We start from the raw sequence: 21,617 nt of genomic DNA, 5'->3' as shown, positions 1-21,617 counted from the left end.
AGTGATCCCACTATTCATGGATTATTCATGGACCCCACTATTCACCCCTCTTCTCTGTTGCAAATCAATCTCTCTCTCTCCCGGAGGGAGCAGGTTTGAAGAGATGATTGAGAACCATGTCAAAACCACTCTACAGCTCACTTTCAGATATCACTTCTCCGCCTTTACTGGACACTTTCCTCCAACAATGGAATCAGGGCCCTTTTTTACATCTTCCCACCAATCCTAGCAATCACCAGCGTGGTTGCCAAACTTAGACAAAATTGGACCTGATTCATCTTGGTAGTTAGCTCCCTACTGGCCAAAATAGTTCTTGCTGGCAGACTTTCTACAACACCAATCTGACTTCCAGACCACCCAGATCTATTGTACAAGAGATAAGTCAAGTACTCCATCTGAACCCAAAGTTGCTGATGCTGAAGGCCTGGATATTGGCTGGCTGATCATCATGGAAAAGGACTGCTCCTTGCATAATCAGGAGATTCTGGCATCAGGCAGGAAACTATCCATAAGGAAAACTTACTCTTCTAAATGGAAAAGGTTCTTGATGTGGGCAGCCCAACATGGCCTGGACCCAATGCAGGTCCCAATACTGAAGATTTTGGTCTACTTGCTGCAATTAAAACATTCTGGAATTTTACTTCAATTAAGATCCATTTGGTGGCAATTTCAGCATATCATCCACCAATTCAGTCTCTTTCAATCTTCTCTCATCTGTTGGTATCCAGATTCCTTAAGTGCCTTATGCATGCTCACTCATTGGTTAGAGATCCTCCATGGGGCTTCAGTGTTGTCCTTCATAGGCTTATGGAGTCCCCCTTTGAGTCCCTTTCCAACATCTATCCAACATCTTGCTCTCCAAAACAGTATTCCTGGTTGCCATCACTTCAGCCAGAAGAGTCAGTGAGATCCAGCAACTCATGGCAGAGCCTCTGTCTACCTGGTTTCATAGAGACAAAGTGGTCCTGAGACCTTATGCAAAATTCCTTCCAATAGTGGTTTTAGAAATGCATTTGAATCGATCAGTGAACTAACTTGTGTTCTTCCCATAGCCATGTTCCAGGCAAGAGGAGAAGAAACTCCATACCTTGGTTTATCCAGGGTTCTTTGAAACTATATTGACAGGCTCAAACCTTTCAGACTGTCCCCACGACTATATGAGACTATACCTGACCACTCTAAAGGGCAAACCATTTCATCCCTAAAATTTCAAAATGTATCACACTGTGCTACCAGATGGCTGATGTTCCTCTCCCACTGACAATTTAGGGACCATTCTACCAGAGCTCAAGTGGCATCGTCAGCATGGTTCTGCAATGTGCCACATTTGTCAAGCATTATGCACTGGACTTATTGCAAAGTTTGGGAGAGCTGTACTCCCATTTGTCTTCGACAGTTGCAGCTGATTCTCCTCATGGCCACCATCCTGAAGAGGCTACTACTTGACAGTCACCTGCAGTGGTGGCTTACACATACCTGAAGAACAAAAAACAGTTACCCTACAGTAAAAGTAATTCCTTGAGATGATGTTAGCAGTGTGAATCCCATGACCTGCCCTCTGCTCCATCCACAATTTCAGTCTTCAGCTAACACAAGCTTCAAATTGCAAGGGAACTGAGAGAGGGTCAGTTCCTGGACCCTTTATCCTCTTCCATGTGAGCACAAGAAGGCACAGGGCACATACATGGTCCTAATGGACATTGCTATTAAAAAAAATCCAATCTCGCACACGTGTGGTACAGCCGTATCTACAGGGGGATCCACGCTGACTACATCTTGAAAATCTTACATCTTACGGTCATTGTAAGGTAAATAACTGTTCTTTCCATTTTTATATTTTTTTCCTTTCAAATCATCCCTCAAGTGTAGAGATTAAAGCTGAGATTTTCAAAAAGTCTAAAGGAATTAATATTATTTATTTGTTTGTTTATAGTATTCTAATGCCTAGAATTCCTAGTAATAGACCAGAATTAGGTGTTCAACTCCCACTGAAAGTCAATGGGGTTGATCTGTGCCTCATACACCAAGGCCCCTTTGAAAATCTCAAGTTAAACTCTATTTCTGTCAGTTTACTTAACTATGTACTATTCTAACTGTTCATTGTATTAACTATTTGGGGTTTTTTAGTTTGTTTCAGATTACAACGGGCAAGATAATTTCTTGCAACGAGTAGGCCAAGATGGTTTAAATAATACAGAAAAAGAATCAACAGCAAACAGTATCTTTCAAACCATTCGGAGTTGTAATCGCAGTTTGGAATCTGAAGAAGTTGAAGACAATTTTAGTGAAGGAGGCAATTCAAGAAAAAACTCTTTGAAGGATAGAAACCGTTACCAGTAGGTTTTACATTGCATAGTTTACTGTGCTATTTTTCTGTGTGTTTCAAGATTTTTCATGTTTAATTTGCTGTTGTCTGAGTCTCAATTATGGTAACAACATGAAACTTTAATATAAGCATCCTTGAATTTTGCCCCTTCCAATTTCAGCTCTTTTCCCAGAGTTACGCTTGATATCAGGATGCTCAGAGGCTTGGAATCTCTCAATAGTTTTATCGTCTATTGTGATGTAATTATTTCCAGGCAAATCACTTTTATTTTGTCTAGAGAGCTTTAGAAACCCACAGTTACATTATGATTTTGATCAGTTGTGCCAGGAATAGCACCATGGCATCTCTGTTATCAAAGCTCAGAACCTTATATCCTGTGGGTTGAAACAGCATTCTGCCCTAGTTAATATAAAGGTTATTTATTATTGTTGGTAAAGCCTGCTACTTTTTAAGGATATGTTCATTTGAGGTTCATAATTACCTCAGGAAGAATCCATGAAAGCTATTAACCAAATTTTCACACTGGATCAGTCCAGTTATTTAGCACTGGTGTTTCTTTTATTATGACACCTGGGAAAGCTCGGTGTTAGCAACCTCAGATTCCCAGTTCCCACTTGTACAGTGAGAGGTCCAGTAGTAGATCAGTATCATACCAGCATACCGTACAGTATTGGTCATGTGGGAATAGTGATAAGTCCAAAGCCTGCTAAATCATTTAATCTTCCAAAGTGTTGTTTTGTTTTCTAGTTGTCTTTCTTATTGAATTTAAAGAGGAAAACATTTTACAGGGGAATGAAATTGGTGTTATGTATCTAGCTTCCAATTTGAGATAAGTCTCCCACAGTGCATTTCTAATTAACCACATCTATATAGCATAGAAACAGCAGAAAAATGCAGTTAGGTGAGATGGTGGTTCTATGTCTATCACAGTCTTTCCCAAGGACAAGTGTATTACTGTTATAAAGAGAGGAACTTTTGTTTTTACTAAGAGCTTTAGTCTAGTCTAATAAATTTAAAATATCACAGTAGCAGATAGTTAACAGGAAGCATGCTCCCTACCTCTGTAGATAAAGAACCACATGATAGAGAGTAAAATACCCACATGTTTAGAGGTATCCAAACTGGTTCAGCCACCTATATATAAAGTCCAGTAAGTGAGCATCTGAGAAGGAACTACCAGCTTCCTGCGTTTATTTCATTTACATGCAATTGTAAATTTCATTTTAAAGAAATAATCTTTGTTTCCTGAAATAATGTTTTCTAATAGAATTACTAACATCTGGCCTTAGTTCCTTCTGAGCACCGAAGCAGCAGCTGATGCCAAGAAAGGCTGTCCTACTTCACTGTCCATTTACATCATCCCTTGATTGCGGAAGAGTGCTGTAGAAAGCCCATAGTCTTTAGAATTTCCTACAACTTAAGTGCTTCCTTCCAGAAATTATTTTCTTAACTAACATCAGACATTTTAAAACTAGTATTTAATTCATAGCTCAGATTTAAAAGAAACTTGGGAAAACAACATTTCACTTATTGAAGCAAAGTAAAATGCTTCTAGTAATGATAAATGGGAAGGTAACTTCTCCTGTAAATGTTTAATCATTGCTTTGGAGTATATGTTTTATATCTATATACATACATGAAATTAAATGAATTCATCCTCCTTTGAGCAGTACCAGTCTGTCCTGTCTGCTTTTTTAAAGAGTTCATCCCTCTGTAGTCAGGCCCTCTTGGCTGCCAGCGGTCAGTGCTTGAAGTCTCCTTTCCCTTCCCACTGTCCTGTTTTCTCCTTCTTGTGCACACTGAGAACTCTGGGAGGGAGGGGAGCTTGCAGCAAAGGAGGATGAGGCAATACTATTTTGCTCTCTTTTTGTGTAGAGGCTGGAAAAGCAGGATTGTTTTAAAATATTGTGCACTGTGGACAGCTTTTCCAGTGAGATGGGAGTAGTATTTTGCACGTAGTATGTGAGGTCATTAACTTATGCTCTTTTGTATATGTTAATATTTGGTTTCTTAGTAAAGTTAAAAAGTATTTTTATTATAGTTATTTATTTAAACTAAAGACTGTTTAGTAGTAGAAATCTTGATTTTTGTAGGGTGATATATGAAACTGTAATATTTTGATGTTTGGGGGAAATATCACATAATTTGCTTCAGTGTCATAGTTCAAAGTGAAAATGAAGATCTTACCTTAATTGATTTTTCCTGAATTACATATAGAACTGAGGCTATGAGTCCATAAAAATAGATAACTTAGCTTGAGCTGAAGAATATAAGGGGCATCTAACAAAGTCAGGGAATATGTTTATCAATATTCCCACTCTTGCCTGTTGATAGGATATTTAGCACTCTGTGATCAGGGCATTGGCTATTCACCAGGAATTTCCTGACATGCCAAGTATATGTCAATGATTCATTTTTATTAGGGCTTTCTCTTTTCAGGGATAAAGCAAGTTGGGTAGGAAGACAGAAAATTGCCAACGCAAGTACAATTATTTGTCATCTCCTTCATATCTCACTCCCCTGACAGAGAGGATAGAGTTATTTTTCTAATTTAAAATGCTTATATATTTCAAATTATTTCAAACTTGTGACACTTAAATATTGTCAAAATCAAGGTAGACCAGAATAAATTGAGATAGAAGCTCCCCCTAATTTTCCTGTGATTTAATGTTTTCATACACAACAGTATATAAGAGTGGGAATCTATAAAATATGGGTGTCATTGGAGAAGGGGAAATTACATGGTCTACTTGTAATTTGATGTCCTTGAAAGTGATATGGCTGTGAGAGTCACATGCACCTATCCATTCCAAAGGAAGAACTAGAATTGCATTTTGATTCGTTAGAAATTTTGATTGTGGGTGGAAAAGTACATAGAAGCTTGCCTATAGTATATGTATCAGGGGGTAGATGAGTTAGTCTGTATCCACAAAAACATCTGAAGAAGTGGGTTTTTTTTACCCACAAAAGCTTATGCCCAAATAAATCTGTTAGTCTTTAAGGTGCCACTGGACTCCTTCTTATATGTACTTTTTCAAGGTTTGTTAATCAACTAACTTACGCCGACGTTCGAAATTTTGCCACATAATCCTTTTAATGATTGATCCCACTTTGGAGAGACAAGCCATATTATATGTGTCTGAATCAACATCTTTAAAGCACAGTAATTTCTCTTTAGAATAAGTGTGAAAATCCACACAGTTTTCTTTTTTATATATTGCATCCCTTGCTATTTCCTTCATAAAACGACAGTCTGTTCTAACATTTCCTTTTATCTGTTTCCTTCATTCCTAATGCATCTCAGTACAACACACGCAAAGAAAGCCTCTGAGTCAAACCGAGTTCTGTAAGTTTGTTCTCAGCACTTCCTAAACTATATTGCTTGTGCTAGCTACTGCCAGAAATTAATTGTGCATTTTTTGTGTGGCTGCTTCAGATGGCACAAACAAGAGTATGCCATCCCTGTCTATCCTGGGCCGCTCTTTGCAAATCCTCTCTGTTGTTAAATCCTGTCAATATTTTCTAGGATATTTGTAGGGTTGGCTGCTTTTTTCCATTTGAAAAAGTTATTCTTGTGTGGTCATGACAAATACTTTAATGTTTAGATATGGGGTGAGATGCATTGAAGTCAACAGCAATGTATACTAGCTGAGGATCTGTCCTATGGTTGTTCTTTTTTACATTCAATACAGCAGTACATGTGTGTTTCAATTTAGCAGAAGAAGCTCTTGTAGGGAGGAGATTTTGGATAAGTGAATTCTGTTCTCATAAACCATATTTGTTAATTTAGATTTTTCTGCTTCATAACTGCTGTTTCTCAGAACAGTAAAGGTATTCACTATATTTGGATTGGTAGCTACAAACGTTGTGATTGATAATTATATGTTACTTATATAATATTTTACATGTTCAAAATAGAAATATTCACTAATTAATTCTCACAACACTTTTCTGAGCAAGGTATGTGTTGTTGTCGTCACTATTTTATAGATGATAACATTAAGGGTATGTCTATGCTGTGGGGGAGGGGGATGATTCCCATCTCATGTATGCATACTCATGCTAGCTGTCATTGAGTTAGCATGCTAAAAATAGTGATGCAGCCACGGTGGCACGCATAGCAGCGAGTAGTGGCATGGGCTAGTCGTGCTGAGTACAAACCCTCCAGAACCCTATGGTACTTGGAATGGCTTGCCCCCCCTGCCTGTGCCACCCCAGCTTTGCTACTATTTTCAGTGTGCTAGCTTGATGGGAGCTAGTGTAAGTATGTCTGAGTGAGCTGGAAATCACACCTCTAGCTCCTAAATGTAGATGTAGCCTAAGACAGAGAGAGTAAGTAACTTGCTCAAGGCCACAGAATGAATCTCTGAAAAGTAGAAATATAGTAAAGGAATTAGCCTTCAATCCACTAGGCTGTGCTGCCATTGTCCACAAAAGAGATTTGGACATACTGCAACCAAAGCTATTGTATGGATTGGATTTAGAAGCTGGAATCACTTTGTTTTTAGATCCCCTGTGAAAGTGATTCATTACTAAGAACTTTTTAAATGTGCATTTATATTTTTGTATATGTGATGTTTGGGAGGGAAACCTGAAAAAATTGTCATCATACATTTTTTCTCTGTCTCTAATACAGTGATATCAATCCTAACAATATCTGTTAATTAATTAGTTTGTCCAAAATTACAATAGTATAAAGGTACATTCTATATACTATATAATACAATGCTGTCAAAGTCTTTAAGCATAGATATCCTTGTACCTCTAAACAGTATGATGTTAATCTTCTGCTGAATTTAAACTATAATAGAATAGGTTTTAAAGATAGTATTGTAGCTAAACATGCACAGAGTAAATGAAAACATGTGTATCAGATGTTCCACTATGTATACAGTATATATACAAATACTGGAAAACATAAGTGTTGTATCTTACTTCACATACAGGTTTATAATTGGAGATCTCTCAGACTCAGAAAGTGACATATCTGAGCAGTCAAAAGAGTGGGACACAAATACAACTGAAGAGCAGCAAAAGGCATACAATCATGGAATAGAACTCATTCCCTGGTATGTGTTATCAATCAGAGCTGATGTCCATCAGTTCATGCTACAAGGGGCAACTGTCATACATTATGACCAGGAGATGCATCTCTCAGCACGCTGTTTTCTTCAGCTTCAACCTGACAATAGTACTTTGACATGGATAAAACCCACTACAGCTTGTCCTGCAAATACTAAAGTAAAACTCGGTGTGCTAGGTAGCAATGCTGACCTTGGTAAATTTCAGTTTCTTGGCAGTACTGGATTGAATGGACTGGTGGAAGGTTTCTTGGATTTGTTTTCAGCAAAGGCTGTGTACATGGGGCACCCTGGCGTTGATATGCACACTGTGTGTGTTCAAAATAAACTTTGTAGTATGTCCCTTGAAGAGAATGGAGTAACACTACTATATGGACTTCAAACTACTGATAATAAGTTACTGCACTTCGTGGCTCCAAAATATACTGCCAAAATGCTGTATGATGGATTGCTGGAATTAACAAAAGCTGTAAGAAAAATGAGGAAATTCCCTGATCAGAGATTGCAGTGGCTACGGAAACAGTATGTCTGCCTTTATCAGGTAAGTTTCAGAGTAGCAGCCGTGTTAGTCTGTATTCGCAAAAAGAAGAGGAGTACTTGTGGCACCTTAGAGACTAACAAATTTATTTGAGCATAAGCTTTTGTGAGCTACAGCTCACTTCATCAGATGCATTCAGTGGAAAATACAGTGGAGAGATTTATATACATAGAGAACATGAAACAATGGGTGTTACCATACACACTGTAATGAGAGTGATCACTTAAGGTGAGATATTACCAGCAGGAGAGCGGGGGTGGGGGGGAACCTTTTGTAGTGATAATCAAGGTGGGCCATTTCCAGCAGTTGACAAGAACGTCTGAGGAACAGTGGGGGGTGGAATAAACATGGGGAAATGGTTTTACTTTGTGTAATGACCCATCCACTACCAGTCTCTATTCAAGCCTAAGTTAATTGTATCCAGTTTGCAAATTAATTCCAATTCAGCAGTCTCTCGTTGGAGTCTGTTTTTGAAGTTTTTTTGTTGAAGAATTGCCACTTTTAGGTCTGTAATCGAGTGACCAAAGAGATTGAAGTGTTCTGCAACTGGTTTTTGAATGTTATAATTCTTGACGTTTGATTTGTGTCCATTTATTCTTTTACATAGAGACTGTCCAGTTTGACCAAAGTACATGGCAGAGGGGCATTGCTGGCACATGATGTGTAAAACTAGTGAATCTGGCCTTTGATATTGCATTTAATCAAAGGCCATCATGTGCCAGCAATGCCCCTCTGCCATGTACATTGATCAAACTGGACAGTCTTTACGTAAAAGAATAAATGGGCACAAATCAGACGTCTTCAATCTCTTTGGTCACTCGATTACAGACCTAAAAGTGGCAATTCTTCAACAAAAAAACTTCAAAAACAAACTCCAACGAGAGACTGCTGAATTGGAATTAATTTGAAAAACTGGATACAATTAACTTAGGCTTGAATAGAGACTGGGAGTGGATGGGTCATTACACAAAGTAAAACTATTTCCCCATGTTTATTCCACCCCCCACCGTTCCTCAGATGATCTTGTCAACTGCCGGAAATAGCCCACCTTGATTATCACTACAAAAGGTCCCCCCCCCACTCTCTTGCTGGTAATATCTCACCTTAAGTGATCACTCTCGTTACAGTGTATGGTAACACCCATTGTTTCATGTTCTCTATGTATATAAATCTCCCCATCTCCCCACTGTATTTTCCACTGTATGCATCTGATGAAGTGACCTGTAGGTCACGAAAGCTTATGTTCAAATAAATTTGTTAGTCTCTAAAGTGCCACAAGTACTCCTTTTCTTTTTATCAGGTAAGGTACATTGAAATCATCTAATGTATAAATAAGTGAGAGTTTCTAAGATACCAACAATATGCATAGTCATATCTGTTTTAGACAGGTTGAGATTAAAGATACAAGACCTGATTCTCCACCGTTACATTAATTTTACACCAGCATAACTCCACTGAAGTCAACAGATTGACACTAGTGTAAAACTAGTGAATTCTGGCCTTTGATATTGCATTTAATCAAAGGCTATTTGATACATTAAAATCAAGTATTAAACAGATCTTTTATATTAAGCAGATCTTAATAGATCATAAAATAAAAAGTGAAACTGGTATGCTAATTGAGCCTTTGAAGTTCGCATTTGATTAAACAGGAAGCAATGCCCATAACTACACAGGGGCTCAAATCTTGAGCAGTGGGAGGTGGGATTAAAAAAAAAACAAAACAAAAAGCAAAACGTTTTGCCAATAATAACAACAAAACAAATAGCAGTACTTTTACTATAAGTAAAACTTGCCTTGCTTTTGATGTTCAGTCTTTCACTGCTTAATAGTGGGCATCTTCACTACTATTTCAGAAAATGTTTGAGTCCTTCTGCAATACTGTACCTAGTCCTTTTTTTTGTAGGAGGATGGCAGATTTGAAGGCCCAACTTTGGCTCAGGCTGTTGAACTGTTTGGAGGTAGACGCTGGAGTGCAAGGAACACAAGCACAGGGGCCCTGACCAGAAGCACTGAGAAACCCAGTGTGCAGAGAAACAACACTCTGGGAATAAGCACAGCCAAGAAAAAGAAGAAAGTACTCATGAGGGTAGAATATTTTGTTATGTACTAATCCTGTGATCTAGCCAATTTAAGCTATTTATAATATAGTTTTTGTATAACTAACCATGTATTCGGAACCAGAGAAAAGATCAGTAAATAATAATACAGTTGTTATAACTTCGAAACTGTGTTAATTGCAATGGCAGTTCCCTGGCTTATTATTTATTTGGGAGAGGCTTATTTTTCCTCATACCCAGGGAGGCCCAGGATTTTGGGGGACAGCATGTAGAACAATGGGGTGCAGACTGATTGAGACCTTTATATAGTACCTCCCCTCTGAGCTGTTCCATTAGTTGGAAATCAGCTGAGCACAGGAGTTGCCCAGGCTACAAGTTCTTTTTCCTAGACATACATCCTTTTCACAAGTGGCCAAGAGAGGGATCATGTAGGAACTGGTATGATGGCTCTACGCTACCCAAAGGTTCCTTTAGTCAGGGGGATTCCTCAAGGGGCCAGATGCACCTCCTCTAGGACTGTTTTATGCCATTGGCCTAGCGCAAAGCCAACCAGAGCACTCCAGAAAATCAAGGCCATTGTCTTGTTATTTGTGATGTCACACTGAGGTGACAGCCAAAGTTCCCACACTCCTTTGTGTAACTTTCATGAGACTTAAATGACCTCTTTTCTATCTAGAGTGATGGTGGCAACTATCAGCATTTACAGCAGGCTTCTTTAGTGTTTAATGTAGAATAGCTGATTCATGTCCAGTTTTTGTCATTCACAAAAAGAATATAGGGTAAAATAAATAACATTTTAAAGATGATTATGACAATGTTCACTGTTTCCAGGGTGAAAGTGGAGATGCTACTGATGATGAGATGGCAACTCGTAAGACAAAAAGTTATAAAGAATATCGTAATAGAAGTGGTTCGGATCCTCAAGACATTGATGAACACGAAGAATCAGGTAGATATAATAGTCCAGTAGTTAGATCCCTTTTAGTGCTTTGTTCTGAATAATTTTGATACAGCTAATGATGGGTGAAATGTTACAATGGACAAAAGTTTCAATAGGCTTTATTCTATACAAAAATAATAATAGTTATTTGTTTATTAATAGGAAGTTACAGCTCTGACACACACATCTGTGGTGTGATAGTGTTGTCAGGATGGTATTTTCTGCAAATGCTGTAAACTTTTTACATTAATTTGTACTGTTCTTCTTTGAGTGCTTGCTCATGTCGATTCCATTCTAGGTGTGTGCATGCCCATATGCGCAGTCGTCGGATATTTTTGCCTTAGCGGTATCCATAGGTTTGGCTGTGGCGCCCTCTTGAGTAACGTGCTCATGCATCGGTATATTAGGTGCTGCAGGCCTACACCCTCTCCGTTCCTTCTTACCGCCTGTGATGGCTAGTCGGAGCACCTTTCCCTTGCCTAGCAAGGGTTAGCAGTCCTTTCTCCTCAGACTTCGACCCTTAGAGCCTTGTAAAAAGTTTGTTTACAGTAGTTAGTTAGTAAGTAGTTGTTAAGTACTATAGTTAGAGAGAGAGTGTCCCAGCGGGGACTTCACCCCAGGCAGGGCATGCTCCGGTCTCCAGGTTTTAAGCCCTGCTCTGTCTGCAACAGGCCTATGCCTGTTAGTGACCCCCATAGCAGCTGCCCAAAGTGCTTGAGGAAATCACATGTGAAGGACAAGTGTCACATCTGTAAGAACTTTCATCCCAGAACTCAGAAAGAGCAAGACATCCATTTGAGGGCCCTCCTCATGGAGGCTGTTCTCCGCCTGGCTTCCGAGCCTTTCTGGATGGACTCTACCCCTAGCACTTTGGCCTCGGGGTGTAGCTCACCCCCCGGCACCAGGCTTTGCCTGACACCACTCCCCATTGCCAGTGCCAAGAAGAAGTCAAAGAAATGCAATTCCCCAGCACCAAGCAAGAAGGGCCAAGGGGCATCGGGCAAAGGACCCAGTTCGGGCCACCAGCTCACACCAGAGCCATGTCGGAATTCCTCCCTGATAGAGTACCCTAGCCCCACAAGGGATCCACCACTGACTCCTAGGAGTGGTAGGGGACTCAAACTCGTGACAGGGCCGACGCCTCCCCAGGTTCTCCTGGCACCTAGAGAGCAAAGGCCACTACCAGTGCTGCCAGCACTGTGTGCATCACAGGACACGGCAAGGGTTCCCTACAAGAGCAAGCCAGCCATAAAGACCCCCCCAAGAGGGCAAGCGAATGCTGCCAGTCTCCGGAGCCAAGACAACGCTTTCCATCTCCACGCCCCAGGTCTCCATCTTCTGCAGGACACCCTAGATTGCTGGCACTGTGATCACAGTCTCTGCCCTCTCAACATGGGTCACCCAGAGGGAGGTATCAGTCACCATATCACCGGCATTAATCATCTTCCTGACAGCTGTCTCCTCTGCACAGATCCCCATTTCTTAGACTGTGGAAGAGTCTGCGATGCGATACTGATCCCCTTGCCCCCGGCACTGATCCAGCTACTCAAGACACCGGGCTTCTGTGGCAATAGTTAGCTGTCAGATTCAAGCTTTGACAGCCGCTCCGTGGTCCCTGGAAGGTGATTCCCCCGGCACAGAAAGGGAATTAATTTCTTCACCGAGGCAACACCGGCATGACTGGGCACGTGAGGCTACATTGACCTCTGCAATGCCATCTTGGCAGCAAGGCCAGTGGCCAGCACAATGGCCCTACTGGAGTTTGTGATGCCAATGCCGCCTTCACTCCATTTTTCAGCCACTGCCTCGGAGCAGCAACCAACAGCACCAGCAGCACCAAGCTCAGTGAGCGAGGTGCACTCAGAGGCTGGGGTAGAGGAGCAAGTGCTCACCCCGAAACCCTCTTCCTCCATGGGGGATAATGCCCCGGGGCCTCCCCAAGTGACCCAGTCATCATTCTCGTCCCCAGATGAGGTGGTAACGGTGCCCTCTCATGCCAGCCCACCAGATGATTTTAAAGAACACCAGGACCTGCTTCGTAGATGGCCACAAACTTCGGCTTGGAGGTGGAGGAGGTGGCTGAACAGGAGGACACTCTGTTTAATGTACTCTCAGCATCTACCCCCGCCCGTATCGCACTACCAGTAAATGATAGGGTCTTAAAAATAGCCAAAGACCTCTGGCAAACTCCATCTCCTATCCCTATCACCTCAAAGAAGGCAGAGAAAAAAAAATTCGTCCCAGCCAAGGGTTTTGAATATTTGTATACCCACCCGCCTCCGGGCTCATTGGTCATCTCTGCAGCCAGCGAGAAGGACAGATGGGGCAAACCAGTTCGACCCCCAGAAATAAGGAGGTCAAGAGGCTGGACCTTTTTGGAAGGAAGGTTGATTCAGCCGCCAGCCTTCAGTTCCGGGGGGGCTAACCACCAGGCTCTCTTGGGGAGGTACAACTTAAACTTATGGAACTTCCTCTGTAAGTTCGAGGAATCCCTGCCCCAGAACTCAGCCCAGGAATTTGGGGCCCTGGTGGAGGAGGGTACGGCAGTGGCTAGGTGTTCCCTCCAGATGGCTGGGACACAGCCAATTCGGTAGCTCGGGTGGTCACATCGGCGGTGGTCATGAGGCACAGCTCCTGGCTTCAGACCGCTGGGCTGTCCTCAGAAATGCAGGCCTTGATCCAAGATCTTCCCTTCGATGGGAATGGTATTTTTGCGGAGCAGACCAACGCGAGGCTACACCGTCTGAAGGACACTTGGGCCACCCTTCACTCGCTCAGTCTGCATATGTTGCAGTTGGCAAGGAAGCCGTTCTGGCCGCTCCCGCCACCAAGGCCTTGGCAACCTCAACAAGGTCCTGCAAGGAGAAGGGATAGAGACATGAATTTTAGTTGTTGCTGCCCTCCTTCCTCCTGCTCACCTGCACAACCCAGCCCAGGAAAGCATGAGGGTGCACTCGAGAGCGATGCCCCAGTCCACTCTCCGGATCCTCCTCGTTCTTTCCTCAACAGTCTTTGTCCCTACCATTCGGTCTGGTCATGTGTCACCTCGGACCGTTGAGTGCTAGAGATTGTATTTCAGGGCTACATCCTGCAATTTTCACCACCCCCCATCCTTCCCCGTCCCTCTTCAGGGACCCTTCTCACAAGCAACTCCTTGTTCAAGAGGTCGAAAACCTCATGCAGCTGAGGGCAGTGGAAGGGCCCCTCGGGACATGAGATGAAAAGGGTTCTACTACCGATATTTCATAATCCCAAAAGCAAAAGGTGGCCTGGGACCCATTCTGGACCTGCGGAGCCTCAACAAGTCTCTCAGGAAGTTGAAGTTTTGCATGGTCTCCCTGGCTTCCATCATCCCCTCCCTGGATCCAGGATACTGGTACGCTGCCCTCAATCTGAAGGATGCTTATTTCCATATCTCCATCTTCCAAGGTCATAGATGATTCCTCCATTTTATAGTGGGTGGGTACCATTTCCAGTTCATGGCACTGCCTTTGGTCTTTCATCTGCCCCAGGGTATTCACAAAACGTATGATACCAGTGACAACTTACCTGAGGTGTTGAGAAGTTCAGGTCTACCTGTATCTCGATGATTGGTCATCAAGGACAGATCTCGGGAGCAGGTGCAGATGAGTCTCGATCTGGTATGTTCCGTCTGCCGCGACCTGGACCTGTTGATAACAAAAAGAAATAGAACTCAAGGCCGGTGCAATGGATAGAGTTCGTTGGGGCGGTTCTCAACTCCACATGAGCCAGAGCCTTCCTTCCAGAAGCATGTTGTCAGGCCATGTCAGACCTGCTCTCCCTTGTGAAAAACTACCTGCTCACCATTGCTCGCAACTGCCTGCGATTGTTAGGCCACATGGCTGCTTGTATGCATGTGGTCCGGCATGCCTGGCTCCATCTCCACCCACTGCAAGTGTGGTTGGCATTAGTCTACATCCCCAACCGGAATGATCTAGACTGGGTAGTCAGGGTGCCAGTTCATATCTGGTCGTCCCTGGATTGGTGTTTGAGGGAGTTCCCTTTGCGGCCCCAGCCCCATCACTGTCCCTGGTTTCCAATGCCTCAGACCTGGGCTGGGGAGCCCACCTGGGTGAGCTGAGCATGCAAGGCCACTGGTTGTGAAATGATCTGGCCCTCCACATAAATGACAGGGAGCTCAAAGTGGTTCCTCTGGCCTGCCAGGCTTTCCTGCCCCACCTGAAAGGCAAGGTGGTACAGGTCCTGACGGACAATACCGCTGCGATGTCATACATTTCTTTGTGCAGCATGCTATCCATCTTGTATGTTCCACCTGTCACACTCTGCCCGAGGCCAGGAACATGTTAGCAGATCGCCACAGCAGAATCTTCTCATCTCATCACAAGTCATCACTCCATCCAGAGGCGGAATAATCTTCCACTGGTGGGGGAGTCTCTAGGTAGACTTGTTCGTGTCCGTAGGATCGGGAAATGCCATGTGTTCTGCCCAAGCTGGGGAATGGGCAGGGGCTCCCTGTCAGATACCTTTTTGCTCCCATGGTTGGAGGCTCTGATGTATGCCTTTCCACCAGTCCCATTAATCCACAGAGTCCTCATGAAGATTAAACAGGACAGGGTGAAGATGATCCTGATAGCCTCTGTGTGGCCTCGACAGCACTGGTTCGGCACGCTACTGGACCTTTCGGCGGCCACCCTGCTACAGCTGCCTCTCTGGCAGGACCTGCTGTCCCAGAACCATGGCAGTCTTTGGCACCCAAACTTGGCGGTGCTGCACCTGGCAGCATGGCTACCGCATGGTGAAATGCAGAAGAACGGGAATGCTTGGCCCATGTCCAACAGGTCTTGTTAGAAGCAGAAAGCCCTCCACCAGAGGGACCTACCTGGCCAAGTGGAAAAAGTTCACATGCTGGACCTTGGACAGCGGTATCTGGGCCGAGCAGGCCCCCCTGCAGGCAATCCTGGACTATCTTCTGCACCTCAAGCTCTAGGGATTGTCCCTATCATCAATCAAAGTCCACTTGGCCGCTATTTTGGCCTTCCACCTTCCATTCCAAGGCAGGTCAGTCTTTGCTCACGGCGTGATGGTCTGGTTTTTGAAAGGTCTGGAGCGTCTCTACCTGCACATCTGGGATCCTGTTCCTCCCTGGGACCTAAATCTCACGCTGTCGCAGCTCATGGGTCCCCCTTCGAGCCTCTGGCTTCCTGCTCTACTTCTCTCCTGGAAGGTTTCGTTCCTGGTTGCGATAACATTTTCCCACCGGGTCTCTGAGATCAGGGTGCTTACTTTGGAGCTGCTGTATACAGTGTTCTACAAGGACAAGGTCCAGCTGCGGCCGCATCCAGCGTTCCTGCCCAAGGCAGTTTTACAGTTTCATACCGGACAAGACATATACTTACCTGTCTTCTTTCTGAAGCCTCATAAATCAGAAGAAGAGCGCAAATTGCATGCCCTGGACGTCAGGAGGGTGCTTGCCTTCTACATTGTCAGGACTAAGCCGTTTCGCAAGTCAGTGCAGTTATTCGTTGTGGTGGCAGATTGGATGAAGGGTCGCCCAGTGTCCGCTTAGAGGATTTCATCCTGGATCACGGCCTGCATCCATTACTGCTGCGAGGTGGTGAAAGTGCCTTCACCGGCAACTGTGACTGCCAATTCAACTAGGGTGCAGGCTTTGTTGGCGGCCTTCCTGGCCCAGGTGCCGATTCAAAATATCTGCAGGGCTGCTTCCTGGTCACCTATCCACATGTTTACAACTCATTTTGTGCTTACCCAGCAAGCCTGAGACGATGCTGGCTTTGGTAGAACAGTGTTGCAAGCTGCATGACCATGAACTCAGAGCCCACATCCATGGATATGGCTTGTGAGCCATCTAGAATGGAATCAATGTAAGCAAGCACTTGAAGAAGAAAAAATGGTTACCTACCTTTCATAACTGTTGTTCTTCCGATGTGTTGCTCATGTCCATTCCATTACCCACCCTCCTGCCCTTCAGTTGGAGTTGCAGGCAAGAAGGAATTGAGAGGATATAGGGCCGCCAGCACCTAACATACTGATGCATGAGTGCGGCACTCAATAGGGCGCCAAAGACAAATACCCTACGGATACCGCTAAGGCAAAAATCTCCGACGACTGCACCCATGGGTGCTCACACACCTAGAATGGACTGGACAAGAGCAACACATCTCGAAGAACAACAGTTACAAAAAGTAGGTAACGGGTTTTTTTCTGTGATTGCTTTTACAATGAATTTTCAATAATAAATACTATAATCATTAACTTTCTAGTGCTAACAAGACCTAATATTCATAAAATACTGTTCAAGATATGTTTTTAAGTGATACAAGACAAATTTAGAAACTCTTTGGGGTTTTACTCAGTTTAATTCAGTGATAGTATATGAGTGTTGTGTAGAAAAAATACTAGTGATGCAAAATTTTGTTTTCTTTCATAGATCAGAATATTGCGACTGCCTCTAACACTCTGCCATCTAGAAGAGCTCATTCTCTGACTGCATCTGGATCTCCTAGCTTAGCACCCGGGGCATCTGCACCAATCAGACCAGTCTCCTCTCCTGTAATGTCATCTTCAAGCAAGAGTCAGGCTAGGTAGGGACAAAATCAGTACTTTACTTTTTAAAAATCTAATTATTAACATTATAAGTTATGACTGAAGTGCTCGCCATACATCAGTATGGAGCTTACCTTTTCCAGCTCTTGGATATCCCAGAGATCATCTGCACAGATTTTGGTCACAGATGCTCCATGTGTGTAATGGTCATTAACTGAAGTATTTCAGCTGTGTAAACTGTGTTGCATAGGTGCTTTGCATAAATTAGTTCAATTTCAAGAAGCATAAACCTGCACTAGGATTTCTGGTGGAAGTTGCTCTGTTTTGCCAGGAAATAACAGGGATATTTTGGGGAACCTTCCCTTTCCCACAGATTTCTCTTCTCTTTTTACTTGCAGTACTTTTCAGTCCTTTATTTACTTTTGACTGTGCAGTGGTAATTCATTATTATTATTTATGATTTATTTTATTATACCATAGGTGTGCATGGCACTTTACCGGCATACAAGATGACAAAGTCCCTGCCGTGGGGACCTTCCAGTCTAAATGAGACAGATAACATAATGAATAGTGTGGGTAGGGACAATAAGGAAGGAGGGAAAGACAACTGTAAACAGCATGAAAAGATCATTGCTGATGGATGGGGGAAGGATAGCTCAGTGGTTTGAGCATTGGCCTGCTAAACCCAGGGTTGTGAGCTCAATCCTTGAGGGGGCCATTTAGGGATCTGGGGCAAAAATTGGGGATTGGTCCTGCTTTGAGCAGGGGGTTGGACTAGATGATCTCCTGAGGTCCCTTCCAGCCCTGATATTCTGTATCTGTAGTGCTAAACTGGCTGCTTTTGCCTTGAAAGTCACTTTCTAAGGCTTTTTTGTTCTCTTTACATACAGTGTGCCGTTCCGCACTCCATCATGCAGGACCAATGGATGTATACATCACAATAAGATTTATTTTTACTATATGGCTTTCATGTTATATTTTTCAAAAAGGCTATAACAAATTTAGTTCACAGTACATTGAAAAAGCATCACAAATTGATGCCACAGCAGTTGCTTCCCAATTTTGAAAATCTATGTTATGTTTCATTTCATTTGCCAAAATAATTGATGTTCCCTATATGTAGAGCACCTGGAACTTTGTAATATTTCAGTGTGCCATTCATTTGGCACAGGCAAGAAAAATCTGTTGTTGACTGTATTGTAGCATTCCACAATTCCATACGCATGCCACAATTCCATACTCATAAATCCTGAGGACCCATAACTCCCACTGATTTTAATGAGAGGTATGGGTACTCAAGTATGTGTTCAACACTTTTCAAGATTTTGGGTGAGATTCTGTGCTGTGCCTCTAAAGCTATGTCTACACAGCAGTGTAAGCCAATGGTTAGCGAGACTCAAGTCAGCTGACCCATGTCAGGGAACCATGGGCTTGAGCATCTATATTGCATTTTAACCCTAAGTTAAGAATTTCCTGACCTATACTCGAATCCAGGGTTCTGGCATTCCCATTGCAGTGCACATATCCGAGTCAAAGTAAACACATCCCAAAGTGCTTGCTGCCACCACCCCACATGTTGACACTCTAGCCCTAAGAACATGATGCACTGTGGGAAAATGCTACTGCCCATCCTGTTTCCTAACTGGCGGTACTATTGATGGGACTCAGATGCGCATAATGAGCGAACGAGTACATCAGTTGCATAACTAGCTCCTTCGGTGGCTGTCTAAGTGGAATGACTGCAGTTTGAGAAGAGTTTATACTGAACTACCATCTGATCTGATTCGAGTTGGCTCTCCGCCTCTAGGCTGAGTCACATTGGTGGGGAAATGCCCATGTGCACCTGTTCTCAGGATAATTAAGACATCAGTGTCCAGGGCTGTCAAACTATTAAAATGAAATTTTGCACTTTAAAATTTTTAAAATGGGATGTTCCATGATGGTGTTTTTGTCTGGGTTTTTTTTTTTTTTGGCTGTTTATTTTGAAGTTTGACATAAAATGTAGGTTTCAGAGGAAGAATACACACACCCAGCTGCCGGCTGCAGAGCAGTGAAGTGAATCCCCAAGGCTTGGGGTGCAGTGTGCTCCAGTGCAGATCCCTTATCTTTGTATAGGGTCAAATGCTGCAGCCCTGGTTTCAGTCCTGGTCCAGATATAAGTCTTATTTCCTTCAGTTGGACTATTCATGTGAATAAGTCAAACAGGATTTGATCCTGTATATTATCTTTATGGGGTTGAGAACTATCTCCAATAGCTCACTCTCCTTGGCTAAAGAAAACCTTGCATTTCTCTGAATAGTATTCTTACTTTACTTTTTGCTGTCCAGTATTCTTATTAGTTGGCCAGAGTGCTTGGGGGAGGGTTTGTTGGGTTGGAGGGTTGGTTCAAATGTACTAAACAGAAATTTAGCATGGATATAAAAGCTTGGTTGTTTTTGTCAAATAAAGTATCAAAGCCACAGTGGTATGGAAAAGTTATGTAACTGAGTCACTCAGCCCCATTTCCTAGTCTTCCCCCTATCTGCTTCATGAGTGCCAAAATTCTGGCTCTGTGGGGACCATGGCAACTATATTTTAAACCCATAGTTATTAAATTGTCAGACACTCCATGTTTCTTCAGCCCTGGCGAGAACATCCTTCTATCCACTTTATTGTATGCTTTTTCTAGGTTTATAAAAGCCCAGAAGTTATCTAGTTCAAGTTAATATTATTATTTATACTACAACACAAACTACAACTACAAACTTGTAATCTCATTAAAAAGAAATATCTAGTTAGTTTGAGAACCTATATTTTCCATAGCGCATGTTGATTGGCATTAATTTTATTACCCTCTTTTAATTTTTATTCATCAAGACCAATATCAGCCATTCCATAATTTTGCCCAGAATTGATGTCAAGGTGACAGGCCTATATTTATCCAGGTAATCCTGTTTACTCTTTTAAAATATTGGAACAATATTAATTTTCTTCCAATCCTCTGGAACTTCCCCAGTGTTCCAAGACTTATTGAAAATCATCAGTTACAGTTCAGAGAACGTCTTGGCCAGCTCTTTAAAAAGTCTTGGATTTAAGTTATCTGGAGCAGCTGAGTAAAAAATATCTAACTTTAGTAGCTGCTGTTCAACATCCTCTTGAGTTGGAATGGAAAGCATTTCATCATCATCATGTGATATCAATACATCATGTAAATTTTTCACAAATACAGAAGAGAAATATTTATAGAACACCTCTGCCTTTTTTAACACTTTTGACCATAGATGTCTCCTTATGTCCTTTTGCTTCTTTTATCAATTTTCTTCAACACCTAACTTCTAATTTGTATTAAGTGCTAGCAACTTCACCTTTTTTCCATTTGTTATATATTGGGGTTTATTATTATTGTATAGCTGTTTTCAAATCCCCTCTGAGCCAGGTTGTTTTTAACCAATGTAGCCTTCTTTATCAATTGTTAGACTCTGGGTTTTAGGCATCTAGTAACATGTTCTTAAACAGTTCTCAATTGTTATTCACATTTTTCTGTTTACATTCTTTCTCACAGCTGATTTGGTTCATAATTGTTTTCAACTTGTGAAATTGGCCTTTTTAAATCACCAGGTATATTATATATATTATTGGTTTTGATTCTGTTTGGACATAAAATGTAATCAAGTCACCATCACTTACACCTAAGCAACCACTTATTTTTAATATTGTGATCATTCCTCAATTCACACTCAAGAGATTCTACTCTGCTTTCCCTTCCCTTAATCCGTGTGGGTGAAGGAGGGAAGCCTGTGATACCTTGTTCTGCCGTGGTACCCAGGCCTGGACATTTCACGAGCTTGATGCACTTAAATCGGGACACAGTAAAGTTAGCTGACTACTGTAAGACTTGGCGCCTGCAGCCAAGCATCATAAAAACAGTCTCCAGTTTGTTCCATCTTCATCACGCCAGCACAACCCGAGACTGAATGTTTATCTGAATGGTCAGAAGGTGAAGCATGAAGTAGAACCAGTCTATCTAGGTGTGACCTTAGACCACACACTGAGTTACCGTACCCACCAGAAGAAGACAGCAGCTAAAGTTAAGACGCGCAACAATCTTCTTAGCAAACTGGCAGGTTCATCATGGGGTGCTTGTGCT

At 42.5% G+C, this 21,617-nt stretch overlaps 1 protein-coding gene across 9 annotated transcripts in view; it reads left to right on the top strand.

Moving 5' to 3' along the window:
* PLCE1 (phospholipase C epsilon 1) overlaps window positions 1-21,617 on the top strand; it is a 324,949-nt gene that overhangs the window by 246,017 nt on the left and 57,315 nt on the right. For 7 of the 9 annotated variants that reach the window (XM_075130951.1, XM_075130953.1, XM_075130952.1 and 4 more), the window contains exons 7-12: window positions 2,128-2,336; window positions 5,631-5,672; window positions 7,273-7,948; window positions 9,852-10,034; window positions 10,837-10,954; window positions 17,376-17,529. In XM_075130951.1, coding sequence (XP_074987052.1) covers window positions 2,128-2,336; window positions 5,631-5,672; window positions 7,273-7,948; window positions 9,852-10,034; window positions 10,837-10,954; window positions 17,376-17,529 — 1,382 coding nt within the window. The remainder of the gene's footprint in view (window positions 1-2,127; window positions 2,337-5,630; window positions 5,673-7,272; window positions 7,949-9,851; window positions 10,035-10,836; window positions 10,955-17,375; window positions 17,530-21,617) is intronic. The other 2 variants (XM_075130955.1, XM_048856994.2) reach the window with 1 other exon arrangement.

Source organism: Caretta caretta, chromosome 7 (assembly GCF_965140235.1).
Source record: "Caretta caretta isolate rCarCar2 chromosome 7, rCarCar1.hap1, whole genome shotgun sequence".
NCBI lineage: Eukaryota > Metazoa > Chordata > Testudines > Cheloniidae > Caretta > Caretta caretta.
This window is presented reverse-complemented; position numbering and strand designations above follow the sequence as displayed.